Source organism: Canis lupus, chromosome 17 (assembly GCF_011100685.1).
Source record: "Canis lupus familiaris isolate Mischka breed German Shepherd chromosome 17, alternate assembly UU_Cfam_GSD_1.0, whole genome shotgun sequence".
Lineage (NCBI taxonomy): Eukaryota > Metazoa > Chordata > Mammalia > Carnivora > Canidae > Canis > Canis lupus.
In genome coordinates this window covers 13,333,928-13,353,616 of record NC_049238.1, presented here as the reverse complement: position 1 = coordinate 13,353,616, position 19,689 = coordinate 13,333,928, and the positions used below count along the sequence as shown (strand labels likewise).

The 19,689-nt window shown below is 42.3% G+C and overlaps 2 protein-coding genes across 8 annotated transcripts in view; one reads left to right on the top strand and one right to left on the bottom strand.

Annotated features, from left to right (window-relative positions):
* Positions 1-19,689, bottom strand: part of KCNS3 (potassium voltage-gated channel modifier subfamily S member 3) — a 41,178-nt gene that overhangs the window by 17,045 nt on the left and 4,444 nt on the right. The window contains exon 1 of one of the 7 annotated variants that reach the window (XM_038560835.1): positions 3,697-3,799. The exons of the other annotated variants lie outside the window; for them this stretch is intronic. The gene's annotated coding sequence lies outside the window, so the exon portion shown is untranslated. Of the gene's footprint in view, positions 1-3,696; positions 3,800-19,689 lie in introns of those variants that run through there. 7 annotated transcript variants of the gene reach the window in all.
* LOC100685171 (10 kDa heat shock protein, mitochondrial-like) lies at positions 14,421-14,959 on the top strand. Its single transcript, XM_038562393.1, has 2 exons — positions 14,421-14,473; positions 14,671-14,959. The coding sequence occupies exons 1-2, from the start codon at positions 14,421-14,423 to the stop codon at positions 14,957-14,959; spliced, it is 342 nt and encodes a 113-aa protein (XP_038418321.1).

Here is a 19,689-nt window from a genome sequence, read left to right as displayed (position 1 = left end):
TCATCATCCAGAGAGCTGACATCCAATCTTGGCACAGAATGAGGAAAATCAAACGGACAAGCAGACAGTATACAGCGGTAATAATAACTCCCTATGCCTGTCTCCCAGGACTCAGAATCACAGGATTAAGGTTGCTCTCCAAAAATTAAACTATAAAATCAGTGTCTGAGAGATCAAAGCAGACACTCTGAGTGACACTGCTGCATAATAGGTCTATGTCTTATGCACTTGCACAGAATCCTGAGTGCACCTGTTACTGCCCTGCTCACTTTCTTCTGAAATATTGTCACCTCCATCTACCCACTAGACCGGGCAGCCTCCAGTTAGGGACAGTGTTATAATGTCAGTCTTCATATTCATTATCCCTGTTACACAATGGTGCTTGACACATTTTTATTGAACCAATTCCTCTCCCCCAAGGCAACGAGACTAAAGAGTAAATTAACTAAAAAGAATCAATATGGATAATGAAAGGCAGTTGGTCAAAGGGAAGCAGAGGAGGAAAGTGTAAAAGATCAAAGTAGGTTACCAAGACCCAGCCCAGAACTTTGCAAAAGGCATCTCATCCTGAAGATGTAGCACCTCCCAGTCCTGATGGGTATATCCTGAGTGGCTTGTTAAGGGTCTAGACCCAGAGTTTCAGGTATCATTAAATACCCAAAAACCTCTCCTTATTCTGATTCCAGACTCCCTGAGGCATCTCCTGGCAATTTTAGTTCCCAGGCATCTCGCCAACGGGGAGCATATGAGCTGCCAACATGAGTGTCCACTCTGTCCACTAGTTATATTTATAAGTGGAATGTAATAAGGCAGGAAGAGGTTTATTTACTGAGTTTTCTGTGAGTTTCTATGAGTCAATTTGCTAGAGTTTGATCAACTCTGGGACACTTGAAAGTGAGTTTCTGAAGTTGCCAGGCTGCGAGAGAGCCTGACCCTGACCTGTGATAGAGTTACCAAGTAAATGACACCTTTAAGCACCACCCTGACAGCCAGCCACGTTCCCTGGAGACATCCTAACCTGACCAACTTCTACAGGAGAGTTTCCTCAGTCTTTACACTATTGACATTTTGGGGCCAGGTAATCCTCTTGTGGAGGGCTGTCTGATGCATTGCAGGATGGTTAGCAGCATCCCTGGCCTCGACCCACTAGGCGCCAGGAGCACATCTCCCCTCTATCCCCTAAGGTCATGACAACCAAAATTGCCTAATGTCCCCCAGAAAGTAAAACCATCCCCAGTTGTGAACCACTGCTCTGAAGTAGAGTAAAAAGACCTCAGATACCCATTTGGAAGATGGGAGATTGTACTAATACTCTGTCTGCTGACAGGAGCCGGGGATATTCCCCTGGACACTTGTTCTAGAATTCAGTCATGGCATTTCTGGTGTCAGACAAGCGAAACTTTGCAAGTGAGGAAAGATAAAGGAAGGTTAAGCTTTTGTTGAAACTCAAAGCATGCATCAGGCAATTTGAGTCTAGAGTAAAGGTTACTGATTTTCTTGGAGAATCTATCTGATATTTGCTAACATTTTTGGTGCCAGAATGACTCACCGTGCAATGCACTCATATAGTCTGAAAGATGTCTTACTATACTTCTCTGCATATAGGGGTCCTCCTGCTGACCATACCTGCCCCTGAACAAGCTCCAATCTTGTGAAAACTCATTGATGTCCCAGGAAAAATGCAAATATGTGTCAGTTTTGTAGTCTTGCCATTCTTTATCAATCACAGACTAATTTTCAATAAAATCCAAGAGTAACGAATTAATAGGAATAATAACAAAAGGTGAAATTTGACCCTACTTCTATCTTGATTAACTAATGAGAGTGGTAGTCTGGGGTTTTGCCTAAATAAAATTAAAATCTCACATTCAGGCTGCCATAATTAGATTTAGTGTACCAGAAAGACTGTACTTAAATTTAAATCCCATAATCCAAAGCAATCAGAATAATACAACACCTCCCAGTTGACTCAGACAGTAGATTTCTAAGAATATCCCTGAATTACTTCCTTTTTCCAGATTATCAAAATTTTGAGACATCCAATAATATGTGAAATCCTTGAATTAATAATGATTTTTTTTAAATTTTGCTCTGTCCACAGAAGAAAATGAAAACTTCTCAGGGTCTAATACATTCAGGGATTAAAAATAAATTTATAGAAGTTCTGGTCTTTCTTCGGGGAAGAAACCAGTGAGCACCTCCCAAAGCAAAGCCCCTAAATTATATTTCAAAAGTTAATATAAATTATATTTCTCTTGGCCATCCAGAATGAATAAATGTAATACCATCTCCAGAAATCCCTAAGGCTTGATTTCTCGGGTAACTAAACACCACTTTCCTTTCCTTGGGTTCTGTGTTCCTAGACAACCCTCCCTGGGGAACAGAGGGAGACAGCAGGCTGCTGCTGAGTCACTGAGTCACCTCCAAAGGCAATCTTCAGAGAGGAAAGTGAGGAAGAGCCCCGAGAAAGCGAAACACCGCAGCCACTGACCTCAGCACGGTCATCCCCAGGTGCTGATGGGGGCCCCAGAGATGGGAGTGCCCCATAGGGCTGTCACTGTTCCACCAGCCCCAGAAAGGAACTGCCCTGGCTCCCTCCCCCTTACAGGAACCCCCTGCAGTAGATCTGGCTGGAAGCAGGGGCTCAGGCTACAGCTAGCAAACAGACAGGAAACCAGCCCACCGAGGGGCTATAGATCCTGTGTCATCTGGCCCGTGGCTGATGCATCAAGCATCTGCACTAGCCCCATGATGAAACGAGTACCTGAAAGCAAGCAGTTTTATGGAACAGAGGAGAAAAAACATATCATGCCATGGTAACAGAGATGGAAACAGGCAAAGGGAAACCTTCTGGAAGATACTGTAGAGATGTGTATTGCAAAATCATGGTTTCACACTTGAGAATGTATCCCGAGGGGATGAATTAGATAAGTGTGCAAGGATGGGTATCCAAGGATGTTCATTGCATCAGTAGTTATATAAAAAGTCAAAGGCAATCTAAATGTCCATCAGTGGGGAAATATGTCAGGAGGTAAGGCATCTAATGGGATATTCTGTGGTCATTAAAAACTGAAATACTCATAGTAAGAACTATAGTAAGAGCTCCCGTATCCTGAATCAGATGTTTCAATACCCCTGGGCATTTGCATATCTGAACGCACCTAACCCTCTCAGCACTTGAACAAGTAGTATTTTTACTGGATTCACTGTACAGATGGAGGAACTAGTAAATAGAGAAATTAACTAACTCTCCAGGGTCAACAGCTATTAAGTGATGGTCTCAGAGTTGGAATTTAAACAATAAAGCTCTAAAGCCATTCTCTTAACCACAATGCTCTACGACCTAGAGATTCATGAAAAGATCATCACGATATGCTAAGTGAAAAGAGAAAATAATTATAGTACAATATACGGCCTGATCTGATCTTTATAAAAAAGGTCTAACTTTTTGTGGGGGAAAAAATCTCTAAGGATATGCTACAATGTTAAATGCTTTCTCTCCGGCTGCTGGAATTTGGGGTGGTTTTTGCTTCCTGCTCTGTGACTCTCAACATTGTGTGGCTTTCTTTGCGAGGATTCCAAAACACGCCTGGAATAGTCTTTTATTTTTTGGAAAAAAATAAAAGATCAAAAGTAGCCTTGGTCAGTACCCGTGGAGGGGAAGGGGGAGCCGGATAAATGCTAAGGTGATCTCACCCTACAGATTTGGGTGAGATGGGATCCTCCACCGACGGGCTCCTTTGTCAGCTGTAGAATCATAAGCTTCTGTGACATTCATGGCTGCTTTGTGGCAGGCACTGTCCTGGGAACTATGGCAAAGAAAAGATAACATGGCTCCTGCCCTCAATGCTTACAGGTACTTAGAAGGGTTATGGGAAGGCATGTAGGTAAATAAATAACGGCAGTACAAGCAGAAGATGTCAGATACCCTGAGAAGAGATACCAAGACGTGCCATGGAAGTTCACAGGAGGTAAGGGGTCCCTCCGGGATTGGGAAGGAAGGACAACTATGGGAACAGGTGGGATTTGAGCTGAGGCTGGAGGGTCAGGTCAGACACGAACAAGGAAAGAAGACAGGTAAGAGTGAGAAGGTGGTTCTGCAAGAAGAGGAAGGAACACATGCAAAGCCCTGCAGACTAGAAAGCTTGTGGTATGTACAGAGAGCAGAAAATAGTTGAGTCTGGCTAATGGAGCCCTATGACCTCCAGGTGTTCATGTAGAGTATAAAGAACTCTCTATACTTGCACTATCCACACCTTCATGAGCCAGGAATATAACCAAGGTGAGTCAGTGATAGCTTTACGAAAGAAGAACGGATTGCAGGTGGCCCAGCAGAGAATCTGCTGAAACGGGAACCATAATTCAGGTCTCTGGAACTACATAGCTACAAGGAACCAGTCAGAGAGACATAAAAATAAAATTAAATAAAATTAAAATTAAAAAAAAAAACGTCTCAGAGTTATCGCTGTTTGTGGAACATCTGGAAAACTAGAGGCTGATGTTGGGTACAGCAACCCACAGGAATGGCAGTGACCTAAGACAATGGCAAGGCCAGAAACGTGGGCAACATCAATCACATGAATTTACCCCACTTCTCTCTTGCACTTCCACCTAACAGCCAGAGCAGGAAAGCAGTGGTCAGTAGAGAGAACTAGGAGGTCCTTAAATTTAGATGCGGGGGGTGGGGGTGGGGGAATCTTGATTTGCACTAATCTCTAACTGAAATTCAGTAATTCCTCCCCGTAAAAATACGAGCAGTGCCCCAGGGCAGTAAGAGCAGTACCACTGACTTCAGTCCATTAGAAGTTCCAGATAATTTTATATTATAGCACAGTTGTTCTAAGTCTCAGAAAATAATCACAGAAGTTCACTGTTTCTTTAAAATCATAGTAGTTACAGACTTACTGCTAGATCACCCTTCAGGAGCTGATAAAGAAGTAAATACATCACTAAATCATACGTAGGTTTAAATATTTTGAGATATACATATTTCCATATACTTGGATTCCTTTACATTCTGTGGTTCTTGTTATTTGTATTTAAAAATGCTATTCTGAAAAGTGGTTCATAGGCTCCCTCAGACTGCCAAAGGGGTCCATGGCACAAAAAAAGTTAAGAATCCATTAGCTAGGTCATAGGGTAGCTCTATTTTTAACTTCTTAAGGAACCTTCACTTCCAGAGTGGCTGTGAAGGTTGCTTAAGAAGTTAAAAATAGAGGTACCCTAAGACCCCATTATTGCACTACTGGGTATTTACCCCAAAGATACTGACGTAGTGGAATGCTGGGACACCTGCACCCCAATGTTCATGGCAGCAATGTCCACAATAGCCAAACTGAGGAAGAAGCCACGATGTCCTTTGACAGATGGACAGATAAAGAAGACGTGGTCTATATATACAACAGAATATTACTCAGCCACCAGAAAGGATGAATACCCACCATTTGCTTCAACATGGATGGAATTAGAGGATATTATGCTGAGTGAAATAAGTCAATTGGAGAAAGACAATGATCATATGCATAGTCTCACTCATATGTGGAATATAGGAAATAGTGAAAGGGACTAGAAGGGAAAGGAGGGGAACTGAGTGGGAAAAATTAGAGAGGAAGATATACCATGAGAGACTCCTAACTCTGTAAAACAAAGGGTTGTGGAAGGGGAGGTGGGTGGGAGGATGGGGTAACTGGGTGACAGGCACTGAGGAAGGCACTTGATGGGATGAGCATTGGGTGTTATACTATATGTTACAAATTGAATTTAAATTTAAAAAAATGTAAAAACAAACAAACAAAAAGAATCCATTAGCTACAGATCCTATTAAAATGTAAGTCACATCATGTCACTCCTATGTTCAACTTTTCAGTGGCTTCCATCTTACTCAAGGCAAAAGCTCCCCTCCTCCCATTCCACTTATCTGATTTCATCTCCTTCTCCTTTCTTTCATTCCTGTCTGGCATAGTGGTATCCATGCTATTTCTTAATTATTCCTGCCTCAGGGCCTTTGCACTGGCTAATCTCTGTGCCTGAAATACTCTATCCATAGGAGACTGTATGGCTTGCTTCCTCGCTCTCTGCAGGCCTGGACTCAAAAGATATCTTCCAAATGAGGCCCTTCCTGGTTACCTTATCCAAAATATCCCCCACTCCCTACTTTATTTTTTCTCCTTAGCATTTATCACTCCCCAAAATATACTTACAGACATGTACTTTTTATTTCTTTATCATATTTATTATTTATTTCCTCACTCAGATATGAGCTCCATGAAATTAGGAATTTTTATCTGCCTTAAACACCACCATATCCCAAGTGCCTACAACCTCGTCTGACACACAGTAGGTTCAAAATTATTTATTGAATTCATTAAGTAACATTTGTCATATAGCTTGGCTGCTGGCTGCTTCCACTCCATGTCGAATTTTTTTTTTAAGATTTTATTTATTTATTCATGAAAGACACAGAGAGAGAGAGACAGAGACACAGGCAGAGGGAGACGCAGGCTCCATGCAGGGAGCCTGATTTGGGACTCGATCCTGAGTCTCCAGGATCACACCCTGGGCTGAAGGTGGCATTAAACCCCTGAGCCACCCGGGCTGCCCTCCATGTCAAAATTTTAAAGTCTCCCCTTCCCATCGTATTCATGGGAGAAAAGAAAAATCACGGCAAACCTACTTGTAAAATTGTGGCCACCAGAGAAGAAAGGTAGTTTAGTCATCAGCTACTGCAGAGAGAGATGCATTTTCTTCCTTAATAAAAAGAATTTTCATCAAAGATAAGATAGATGAGTTCTCTCTCTCTCTCTCTCTCACACACACACACACACACACAATATGTTATTGGATCAACAAATACAAAAAAGTAAATGGGAAAATTGGTATGTCATGTACATCCAGTAAAAGGCCCACTAACCCAGCTTGAAACAGAAGTGATGCCAGTTGATAAGATCATCACACAGATTCCACCTGGCAAACAGTAAAAGAAACGGACAGTAAACAATCACATGAGTAAATAAATGCAGGTAGTAAGTCACCACACAGGCACGGCTCAACTTAACCTGCTGCTGTGAAAATATACAATTGCCCGTTTTAAGGCACTGTTGCTCAAACTAGCAAAAATGCACTTAACATTGGGAAGATCTGAACTTGGCAGGGCTGCCTTCATACACATACAAGGAGCCTCATTCCATTCTGTACCCTGGAGCACTCTGTTTTAATAAAAACAACCTAAGTAAGACTGGATTCCTCATTGCTATAAAACATGAGTTGAGGACAAAGAAAGTACTCTTTCATATCACATACATCCTTATATAGAAATGATCAAGTCATTCACATATTAAAAAGTAACAAAACAAACTCTCCCAACCCCAACTGCTCTTTGCAACACAGCTTCTTAAAATCATTTTTTACACTCCCCCTTCCTTCTTCTTGTGCAACTCTTGCCCTAACACTCCACTAAGTGTTTTCACTAAGCACACCTCTCATCCGTGCGTGACTTACCAGCCCAAGGATTTGTCACTGCCCACCCCCCAACCCCTGGGGGTCACTGATGCCACCCGTCTGACTACTCACTCTTGGTTTCCAGTGAAACTCTGCTTCGTGTTCTGATACCTTAAATCTGGGATCACAAAATATCCAGAGGCCATGCAGAGGCCCCAAATGAATAAAAAAGGACATCTGGCTGCTGTGACAAGCTGAAGAGCACCGGCCCTGCCAAAAGGGGACTTCTGTCCCTTATCTGTGCACATCAAGTGGTTGCATTGCCCAACTTCTCAAGAACACCCACAAATCTTATTTTTATGTGAACTTTCCCAATTTTCTAAATGTTGGCAATTATTGGTTTTAATATTTTACTACTGTGAGCCAAATCAAACAAATCTGTAGCCTGGGTATAATCTTCAGGCCTCAAATGTGTGTGGATGTAACCCCATGGATTTCTCCTGTCCCTCCGCTCCTCTCTCCAGGAATTTCATTGAACTCTAGAGCCTGGATATGTATATCCTGCCCGGATTGCCTCCCTCCATTTCAGACTCCTATAACTGCCTACTGGACATGTCCATTTGAATGTCCCAGTGGGACCTTAAAATAAATGTGTCCACACTTTCCCTTCATCCTCTATTCCCAAACATTTCTCAAATTCCTTTCCTTTCCTTATCCTTCCTGCCTCTGCTTTAATTCAGACACTCTGTATTTTACCATGATTACAATCCACTTCTAATCGTCTTCCCTGCCCTGGATCTAACCCATCCCCTACCTTCAGATTCATTCTCCATGCCATATTCAAGCACCTTCTAAAATGTGCAAGCTTCAAGTCCCCTGACAGCTACCTCCCCTGCCCTTCCGAATGAACTCTGGACCCAGACTGCTTGAGTCTGAAACCCAGCTTCACCACCCACTAGCTGTGTGACCTTGGTCAATTAGTTGAGTTCTCTGAGCCTTGGGGGTTTTTGTTTGTTTTCATTATAAACTTTTTAGTGATTTATTTTATTTAAATTCAATTAGCCAATATATAGTACATCATTAGTCTTAGACATAGTATTCAACAATTTATCAGTTTTGTATAACACCCAGTGCTCATCACATCACATGCCCTCCTTAATGCCCAGTTACCCCATCCCCCTACCCATTTTCCCTCCAGCAACCATTAGTTTGTTTCCTACAGTTAAGAGTCTTTCATGTTTTCTCTCCCTCTCTATTGACTTCCCATTCAGTTTTCCCTCCCTTCTCCATGATCCTCTGTGCTATTTCCTATATTCCACATATGCATGAAACCATATGATAACTGTCTTTCTCTCATTGACTTACTTCATTCAGCATAATACCCTCCAGTTCCATCCACATCGATGTAAATGGTAAGAATCTATCCTTTTGATGGCTGAGTAGTATTCCATTTTATATATATATATGTATATGTGTGTGTGTGTGTATATATATAGAATCTTCTTTATCCATTTATAAAGATGTGGGACATATATAGATATATTTTTTCAATGGACATCTGGGCTCTTTCCACAGTTTGGCTATTGTGGACATTGCTGCTATGAGCATTTGGGTGCAGGTGCCCTGTACAGATCACTACATTTGTATCTTTGAGGTAAATACTTAGTAGAATTGCTGGGTTGGGACTTCATTAAGATAAAAAGCTTCTGCACAACAAAGAAAATAGTCAACAAAATTAAAAGGCAACCTATGGAATGGTAAAAAATATTTGCAAATTTCTTATCAGATAAAAGGCTAGTATCCAAAATCTATAAAGAACTTATCAAACTCAATACTCAAAGAACAAATAATTCAATCAAGAAATGGGCAGAAGATATGAACAAAGAAGTCATACAAATGGCCAACAGACAAATGAAAAATGCTCCACATCACCTGGGATCAGGGAAATACAAATCAAAACCACAATGAGATACCACTTCACACAAGTCAGAATGATTTTTTTCATTTATAAAACATGAATACTAAATGTCACAGATTACATAGAGCAGTCATGAAGATTAAAAATAAGATAAGCCCTGTGTGCTTAGTCCATAGCAAATGCTCAATCAAATGTTAACTATCATTATTATGATTCCTTATCCATTATCCTTACATTCCACAACACAACTCAAACTCTAGAATGATGAGGAATTACCTGAAATTCCCCCAAAGTATCCTCAACTTCTCATTCGTCTGCCCAGAATGCCTTTTGACATTCATATTCTCTATCACAGTCTCTAGAACCAAGCCCTGACCCCAGACCTCTCCCTACCCCAAATCCAGGCCCCCATCCCCATCCACCATTGCCTGCCTTTACCAAGTATTTAACCTGCTGAAATGCAGTAGAACAATTTCCTGGAAGCCTCCACCACTGCACTGTGAGCCCCACAAAGGCAGGGCCTACGTTTTCTTAATCTTTATATCCTTAATGCCCAGCAAAAAATAATGAATGGCTGGATGAACTTTGTTAATTCACAGATCAACCCAGAGAGGCAGGTTTTTATGAGGTTCAGAATGGCTTAGCACGCAGGGGAAACAGCAAGCTCAGAGCCCAAGCTCAGCTTTCTGGATGAGGCTTATGTTGGGGAAGCTGCTCACATTCTGCTCTTCATGGTGCTGCTTTGCTGTCTGTTTTTACACACTAGGCTCGTGTCCTTAAAACAACTTTTACTTCTGTCCTAGCTCCCTAAATGAGTGTGGGATGATACATATGAATTGTCATCAACTTATGCTCTTGCCATGAAGAGCTTCAAAATATCTAGAAAGGCCTTGTAGATACAAGTGACCAATAGAAGAGTCACAATTATTTCTATGCTTACCTCTAGAAAGATGTACACTCAGCCTTCTTTATAGCATCCATTACAAAATAATCTCTAGCAAGCCTCCTCTAGTGCTTACTTTGTACCAGGCACTGCTTTAAATACCTTATTTTATCTACCTTAAGGCAGATGCTATTACTATCTCCACTCGGCAGATCAAGCAACTGAGGCCAGAGACATTAAATAGCTTTCTCACAGTAAGTGGTGGAGCCAAGGTTCAAATTCTTGGATAAGAGCAGATTCTTACCTGGCCGGCCAGGATTCAAATCTCAGTTCTGCTACCTTCTAGTTGTATGACTTGGGTAAATTATTAAAATCTCTCAGATGTTTTCTCATCTGTCGATAGAAAGATAGGTAGATAGGGAGGGAGGGAGGGAGGGAGGAAGATACATATGGTATAGATAGAACAAATATATAATTTAAAATAAAATGATAGTACTTATCTCAGATTGTTGTGAGAATGCAATGAGCTACCATGTAGGCCACATTTAGAACAGTGCCCAGCACACAATACAAGTGCTACAGAAGTATGCGTTGACCCCACCAGGTAGACACACCTCAGAGGTACCACAGGCAGCAACACAAGGGGAGCCAGCCAAGCTCATCTGCAGGGCCTTAGTGAACTGTGTCCCTTTCAGTCCATTCTTTGCTCCATTTTAGCAAATGACATCCTTGCATTCACCACCACCCCCCACCACACACACATACACACACACACACACACACACACCTTTGAAAACCAGTGGAAAGGGCTACAAGATTAGTCTTTACACTCTGCTGTGAGATAAGGCCTTTGGATATTCCCACATCTTGGGGGGTTCTTGGGATACAAGCAAGAGATGCTGGTGTCGGCTAACTAAACAAATACAATTTTTGTCAGAAGGCAACTTGCAGCTCTCAGGGTCAAAGAGAAACTACTCACAGCAGAGGTCTGGGCAAGGAAGCAACTCCAGGCCTCTTCCAACCTTGAGTCACTCAATGGACAGAGCATGTGATAGGCTGAGCCTACACCACCTGCCCACCAATGGCTCTTACCAGGGCAGGGACCAGAAGCAGCTGGCAGAAGGAACCCATGGGGACATCCTTAGTGTTTGCTGTCCCATCAAGATAACATTCAAATGGGGAGGGATAATTATCCAAAGGTAATTAAGGGGTTTCAGGAATAGCAAAGCAACATGTGGCCAAAAACACCATTCACCTTTCCCAGCGAGTTCTCCATTCTTGAACTTAAAATATAACACATAGAGAATGTAGAAGCCTGAGAAATTTCGGGTATCAAGAAACAGACCAAGTTAATGACTGGGTGACAGAGACCCCTTTTTATACCCCTGAATTGCACTAGTAGACAAGTCAATGGCATGGTCTTGCCCCACTTCTAATTCCCTTTCCTCTCCACAGGCCAGAGAGACTTTTCTGAACTCCAAGTCAGGATGTGTCATTGCCCTGCATACACCTTTAAAAGCTCCCAGCATCCTGAGGAGAGAGTCCAGACTCCTCCTCAGATGTCAAGCAAGAACATCCTGTCTGCCCCTCTGGCCTCTGATGCACCAGTCTACTTCAAACCCTTCTGCCTCAGTCCCAACAAATTATTCACCATCTTCAACCTCACAATGTACTCTCCTCCCCAAATCTCCTTGACGCTCTTCCTTCTGTTCCCTTCTTTTCCAGTTAATCCCTTTGTCTACAAGAAATCTGCTCAGATATCACCTCTTTCAGGACACTTCCCTTTGATGTACCACACGTGAGCACATGTGCATACACACACACACACACCCCAGATGCTAAATAGGAAAAAAATAGTCACTTCCTCTTGATGCTTCCAGAACCCAATTTCTTTTCTTCTTCTCCTTTTTTTTCTTCAGGGGAAGAGGGGCAGAGGAAGAGGGAGAGAGGGAGTCTTCAGGAGGCTCCACATCCAGCATGATCCCGACACAGGGCTCCATCTCATGACCCAGAGATCATGACCAGAGTTGAAATCAAGAGTCTGACACTCAACCAACTGAGCCCATCCAGGCACCGCCAGTCCCAATTTCTTAGCAACCTCACCAAGACACAGTAGTTTTCAGTGTCTGATACACAGCGGACAAGTGGGAGATTTGAGTGCACGTATCACTAAATGAATGATCTACTTAAGGATAAAAGACAAGGATTTTCCTGCTCAAAATGGAGTAAAGGAGGCTGCTTGGGAGTTGCCTTTACATCATATAGGCCTTCCTGAGGCCTCCAAGACACTGGGATGAGGATGCCTTGCTGAGCTATTGCTTCTCTGTACCCAGTGGGAGCGTCCGACACATTATGACATTTCCAAAGAATTGTAGAAAAGTGCTTATTGCTACTTGAAGTAACAGAGTGCTTTTGCCAAACCATAAATCCTCAGTATGTTCAGAAGGAACTCAGGGAGCCAAGTGTCTACTGCTCTAGCAAGTTGCCACAGTGGCTATTTCATGGGGTGAAAAAAAAAAGTTTCATTTAGAATTTAAAAGATATAATCAAATAAATATGATCATTCACACAGCATCTAATCCATTATTTGAGAGGTAGAAAAAATGTTTTTATGCTTCACAAACATCCACATCCAGCTCCTAGAAGCCACCCTGGGAGGATTTTTTTTCCTTAACACTTTCCGCAGAACTATCTGCTGTGACTAACCGCATACTTCATCAACATGAAAAAAAAATTATAAAATAATGAGATTCCCCAGACAATGTGATCCATAAAGCTTTCAATTTGACTTATTAACATTAAATCTCACATCTCTCTTTTTTCCAATTCATTTCCTAAGTGCATCCTCCTCACAGGGTTTCCAAGTTTTCCACACAAGGAGGGAGGAGGGGGGACAGAGCTGGAGGGAAGACAGGGAGGTTCTCTGAAGAGCGAGGTATCCTCCTGAGAGGGCAACTCAAGGCCAAGACCCAGGAGATAGCTCTGGGCACTACCTCAGGACAGACTCCTCAGTAAACAGGAATGCACACTTGAAAAAAAAGGAAACTTTGCGTATCCTGGAGGAAAGCGTGGCTTTCTTTACCTGATTTTCACACTCAAAATTTTCCATGTCTTGAGCTTCGTACTCAAGTCAGGTTAGCAAAGGAAATTCAAAATCCTTTGAATTTGGGATTTAATCAAAATCCTAGACTAATCTGGTAGCTTCCAAAACAGTTAACAATGGAATGGTGCAAAGAGAGTTTTTTTGTTGTTTGTTATACAAACTCCGGGAAAGAATTATGGTACTTTTACTTTATTTTCAGGAGCCACCTAGGTCTTGCATTTGAATCACAGATAAGCAACACATTGAATTGCTAAAGTTCAAGTTTGGATAACATCTGATGAGAAGAGCTAAAAACTGTAGAACATAACAAAAAATTAATTTGGCTGCAGATTTATTCTATATCAGTAGTTCTCAAAATGTGGTCAGGAGAACCCTGGGATTCCTAAGACCCTTTAAAGAGTCTATAAGATCAAAGCTGCTTTCATAATCAACTAAGATGTGATTTTCCTGTTTACTTTCATTCATTCTCTCACAAGTGTCCCATAGAGTTTTCCAGCAAGTATATGACTTGTGGGATTATAGACTAAACAAAGAAGCAAGTCCAAGAATCCCACTGCTTTCCATAAACCAGAGGATAAATACATTTGTAAAAATGTAAACCAATGCCACTCTTGCATTGTTCTTGTTTTGAAAAAAGATATATTTCATAAAAATATGCCATTTATGTTAACATGTAATGAGGTTATTGTTATTTTTTAAGATTTTATTTATTTATTCATGAGAGACACACTGTGGGGGGGGGGTGCAGAGAGAGGCAGAGACACAAGCAGAGGGAGAAGCAGGTTCCATGCAGGGAGCCCGACCTGGGACACCATCCCAGGGCTCCAGGATCAGGCCCCAGGCTGATGGCAGCACTACACGGCTGAGCCACCTGGGCTGCCTGGTTATTGTTATTTTAAATGAATTAGTAATGCTTCAAAATTTGCCTATTTTAAGATTTTTTTAAGTAATCTTTACACCCAACATGGTGAATATTACAATTTACAACCCCAAGATCAAGAGTTGCATGATCTACCCAAGTGAGCCAGCCAGGCACCCTAAAATGTAACTAATTTTAATTTCTAATATATAATTGATAGATGAGAGTATACACTGTAGCAGCCAGAGTCATAGCAGGACAGGCATTTAGAAAGTTTCTTCCCCTCTTTTTTTTAAGATTTTATCCATTTATTTGAGAGAGAGAGAGAGAGAACATGGCAGGGTTGAGGGGTGCAGAGAGGGAAAAGCAGGCTCCTCCCTAAACAAAGAGCCCACCATAGGGCTTGATCCCAGAACCCTGGCAACATGACCGGAGCCAAAGGCAGATACTTAACCAACTGAGCCACCCAGGCACCCCCTTCCCCTCTTTGACCAAGTTTTAGTTGAAAGGAGTATAGCCAAAACTGTAACCAAAGGAGACATTATGCTTCTAGAAAAATCTCAAGGAAAAATATTACAAGCAACAGTAGTAGCTATTGGTTTAGGCTCTAAAGGAAAGTGTGGAGAGATTCAACCAGTTAGCATGAAAGTTGGAAATAAAATTCTTCTCCCAGAATATGAAGGTACCAAAGTAGTTCTAAATGACAAGGATTACTTCTTATTTAGAGATTGCGACATTCTCAGAAAGTATGTAGACTGAAATACATTATTATTGTAATGGTATCACCTGAAGCTGCCCTTTCACAATTGAAGTTATGAAATCTTTCATCATGTACATAATTTCTGTCTCTTTTATAATAAACTAATGGTATCCAAAAAAAATATGGATAGATAAAACCCACATTAACAGGAGCTTTCAGGGGGTTCTCAATAATCCCTAAGCATGTAAAGAATCTGAGACCAAAACAAAGGAATCTCAATTTCTCTTTTCCAACTTATTAATTGTGATAAAAATACACGTGACATAAGATTTACCATCTTATCTATCTTAAGGGTACAGTCCAGTGGTGTTAAATTCTTTCCTAATATGCAACCATCAGTACCATCCTTCTACCTTCTGTTTGCATCTTGTCAAACAGAAACTCCCTTTCTAATTGGTACTTCTATGGTTTGTCTACTTCTGTGCAATCCACGGAGCAAACCCCAGCAGCGAGCACTCTTTCCCCTGTAGGGTGTGCATCTGTGTGCATGGTGTGTGGAGTAGAGCCCTGCTTTCAGCAGAAGGAACTGCACCTCTCTTCTACACCACACAATCGTGGCGTTCCACTAAGAACCATCTGGCTTCCTACTCCTTCTGACTTACCTCTGCATTTGCGAGCATTCTGAAACCTAACCCCAGTGCCTAATAACGTTAAAGTAGGATTTATTTCTGAGTTGCTGACACTGACTTAGGAATGAAGGGTTGTAAAACAGGGATTGCAAAAAAAATTTTTTTTAAAAAAAGCATCTGAAAAAACAGGGCTTGCTTGGGTGCTTTTAAATGATGTGGATGACAGGAGTGACTGGTCAAAAACAGCTAAAAGCAAACCCATTAGAGTTTAGGGCCACATTACACAACTGTATCTTGTACTCTTTGCTTCAAAGCCTCCTCACGTAAAGGACACTAGATGAGAAGGCAAAATGCACTGCAGTGTCCGCATTTTAAGTCGTGGGGGGGAGGGGGGTGGCTGGGAGAGAACTCAGTACACATCACCACAAAGATGTAACCACACTGTCCTCTGCTTTCTAATTAGGTCAGGAAGTCTGAAGAAACTACATAAAAGGTGAAGTTCTCAGGCATCATATGAACTTTCATGAGATTCCTAGTTTTGCATATCCAGAGAGCTTACCCTGTGCATTTGTGGTTTAAGGAGATCATAAAAGATAAGGATACCGATACCTTTCTACTCTTTGACAAAGATGAGCACCTGGGTGGCTCAGACGGTTGAGTGTCCAACGCTCAATTCCAGCTCAGGTCATGATCTCAGGGTCTTGAGATGGAGCCCCAAGCTTGTCTCCACGCTCAGCAGGGACTCTGCTTGAGATTCTCTCCTTCTGTCCCTTCCTCTGTTCATTCTCTCCCTCTCTCTCTCTCTATCTCTCTAAAATAAATAAATAATTTTTAAAAAGAAGATAGATGGATGGATAGACAAAAGGACACTGACAAAAGGACAATGACACTTTTCATTTATACCTTTAGCCTGGAGGAGAAAAAGGTTCAACCCTGAAACATCATTGGAGCTAAATCATGGCCAGATGATGTCTTATCACCAAGAAGAGGAGGGGAGGAGGAGGTTTGATGTAAGCAGCCTCATGAAGGTTCCACTCTTAGAAAACTGAGATCTTAAAAACCCACAAGAAAACCCTGCCCAGAAGGTATGATTTATTGACCTCAAAGATAAGAGTGCTGACCTCACTTTTTGCCAGAACCCAGGCACCTCCTCTCAATCCAAACCAACCAACCACAGTCTGGCTGCCAAGTTCACCTACCACTCTGGCCAAAGAAATTATTTACCTTAAGTAAACCCTAGGAAATGCTTTGAGGTTCACCGTGGCATGTCAGAGTTTAAGAAAATCACACCCAGTCTGTAAAAGAATGAGAGTTTAAAAAAATGTGGGCATCTTCAAGCCCCAAATTTTAGTCTGCTGTCATTCTTTTATCTCACCACAATAATTATTTGTGAGGAGGAAGTCTGAAAACTGATCTTTGGAGTAACTGCCAGTTCATGGTCCTACCTACGTCCTCATTCCACACAGCTACAAAGGGATCACTTTTCCAAGGCCCCATTAGGCTATGTGTCATATTCATTATGGATCTTTAGGCTGTCACATTCTCCCAAACGTGTGTCCCCAAATGACAGACCAGAGGTACCTCTCTTGCATTCTTTTATGAGATATCCATGGATAAAGAGGAATAGTCTTATGTGATGAGGAAGAGTCAGTAAGGAAGGATTCCACTAGGACACTTAGCCATGCCTAGAGCTCTCCACCAGGCCTCACCCCCACAGAACTCAGCGGAGCTCAGCATCTCCTCACCACCAGGCTTATCGCTGCTGCTGTCTCTCCATTTAAGGCAATTCAAAAGCAGCTTATTGGTAATCATCAAAGAGCAAATGCTTAGAAACTCACCACAAATGTTCCACATACCCACTCATAGTTCTCCTAATTCAATTTATAAAAATGATCCAAATTAACACATATGAATGACACTATTGAAGAAAAATATTCATAGACAGATTACCTACTTTTTTCAATGATAAAATCAACAGGCTGTGAGGAAAATAAGAACAAAAACAAAGATGATTAAGAGATAAGCTCAAATTTCTCCAGCAATTAGAGACAAAACCAGAGCTAGGATTCAAATGTCTTATCTTCTAGAAGTGCTAGATATTACCCCAAGCACAGAGATGTGGATGTGTTGACTCAATGAGGAGCTGGACTCAGCTCCCTAACCTCAGCCAGGACTGCTTGCACATAGATGGGCATATCCACACCCCCTGTCTGGCGCCCACTCTGCCTCTCTGATCCCTTCCAGAGCCAACCTGTATAATTGTGGCCTCTACTTTCTCAGCTCCTATTCATTCCCACTCAGTCCAATCTGGTCCCAACTCTCCAAAGTTCCAGTTGAGGAGGCTCCCAACTGCCATGCCTGAGCCTCTCCGATCTATTCTTCACTGTCTTCATGGACTATCTTGCAGAAATGTAAATTGGCTCCTGACACTCCCCTCCTACAAATCCAAGAGATCCTTCCTGCAGCCCCCAGGATACACCCAAAGGTCTCTAAGCTGACATAAAGGGTACAGCAAGGGGGCACGTGGGCGGCTTGGTGGTTGAGTGTTTGCCTTCGGCTCAGCTTGCGATCCCAAGGTCCTGGGATCGAGTTCTGCATCAGGCTCCCCGGTGCAGAGCCTGCTTCTCCCTCTGCCTATGTCTCTGCCTCTCTGTGTGTGTGTCTCATAAATAGATAGATAGATAGATAGATAGATAGATAGATAGATAGATAAGGGGGGAGAAGTGTGCAGCATGATCTGCCCTTTCCCTCCTTGCCAGCCTCCTCCCAGCCATGACCCCCACCTCCAGCCCCACCCAGCTCTCTGGAAGTCCCTCCGAGGCTCAGTGTGCATCCTTGCCTTCAAATTCTCACACTCCATCCACAGCCTGGGATTCTCTTCCTCCCACTTTTCACTTGATAAACTCCTGTGCCTCCCTCAGATTGAAAAGGGCCTTCCTCAGATCTTCCCATCTCCTGCACCTAAATGAGTGCCCTCCCCACCCTTGTTCCTCTGCCCCCAGGAAGTTCTTTAGAGCACCTGGCACTATCTAATGTTTGCATTTCTTTGTTTAATGTCTGTCTCCTCATCCACCACCTACTACTCTGTGCCCGTTTCCTTCACCACAGTACCCCAGCACCTAACAGTATGTACCCCCGGGTAAGTACTCCAGTCCTTATAGAATGAATGCTTGTACATATTTGTATATGTATAGGAGATTTATATATATATAAATATACATTTATATATATGACCACATAAGTTACTCATTAAGTCAACATTGGTAAGCATCTGCTAGCTGCTTAGTTGAGCTCAGCTGATCTGCTCAGGATGATGAGCAGGAGGCTTGCATTCAAGAGGGACCTCAACAAGCACACTGAAGCCAGCTGCTGTCAACATTAACTGCTTATCTATAACATTATTAGCTAAAAGCAGATGTTAGACCTTTATCATTCAACACTTGGGCAATTACGGATAATTTTAAAGGGTGTCTACTCCAAGCAAATCATGGTGCCAGGCTCTGCAGGATTCCAAAGAGAGCAAGAGCCCCTTGCCCACAAAATGATAAAGAGGAAAGAAAAATGATAAAGGAGGACACGGATGGAGCTTCTTCTAAATCAGGTTCTACATTTGACTGCATGTTCTAAACAGTGTTACTGAATTCACCATAATTGAAATTTCTCTCCACGTTTCACATACCAGACTCCTAAATGCAAAAATGAAACAAGAGCGACAAATACTTTCTCCTCCCCTGCTCCTCCTGACTAGCCAAGAGCAGTGACTGAGAGCCAGCTTCAGGATGAAATTCAAACTGCCAGCTCCGAGGACCCTCCACATCCACCCCTTCCTTGTGAGACAGACAGATGATGATGTCTTTGGAGTCAGAAGACCGCTTGCCATGGCTAAAGTCAAGTGGCTCACTCTGCCCTATTTCCTTATTCCTTTGCAACATGGGCTTCCAACCACCACCCTGCCCATGGCCTATGGCACTGTTACTAGGAGTGAAATGAGGTTACCTGTGAAAGTTTCCGCAGACTATAGTAGGCTGTACAAATGTGACAGTTTGTGACTTTTATCAGGACTCAAATATTTAGCATCTTGTATTGACCTGTCTAGTGCTTGTTAATCTCGAGCCTCCAGGTCCACTGTATATTCAGGCTCAGAGAACACACGCCTTACA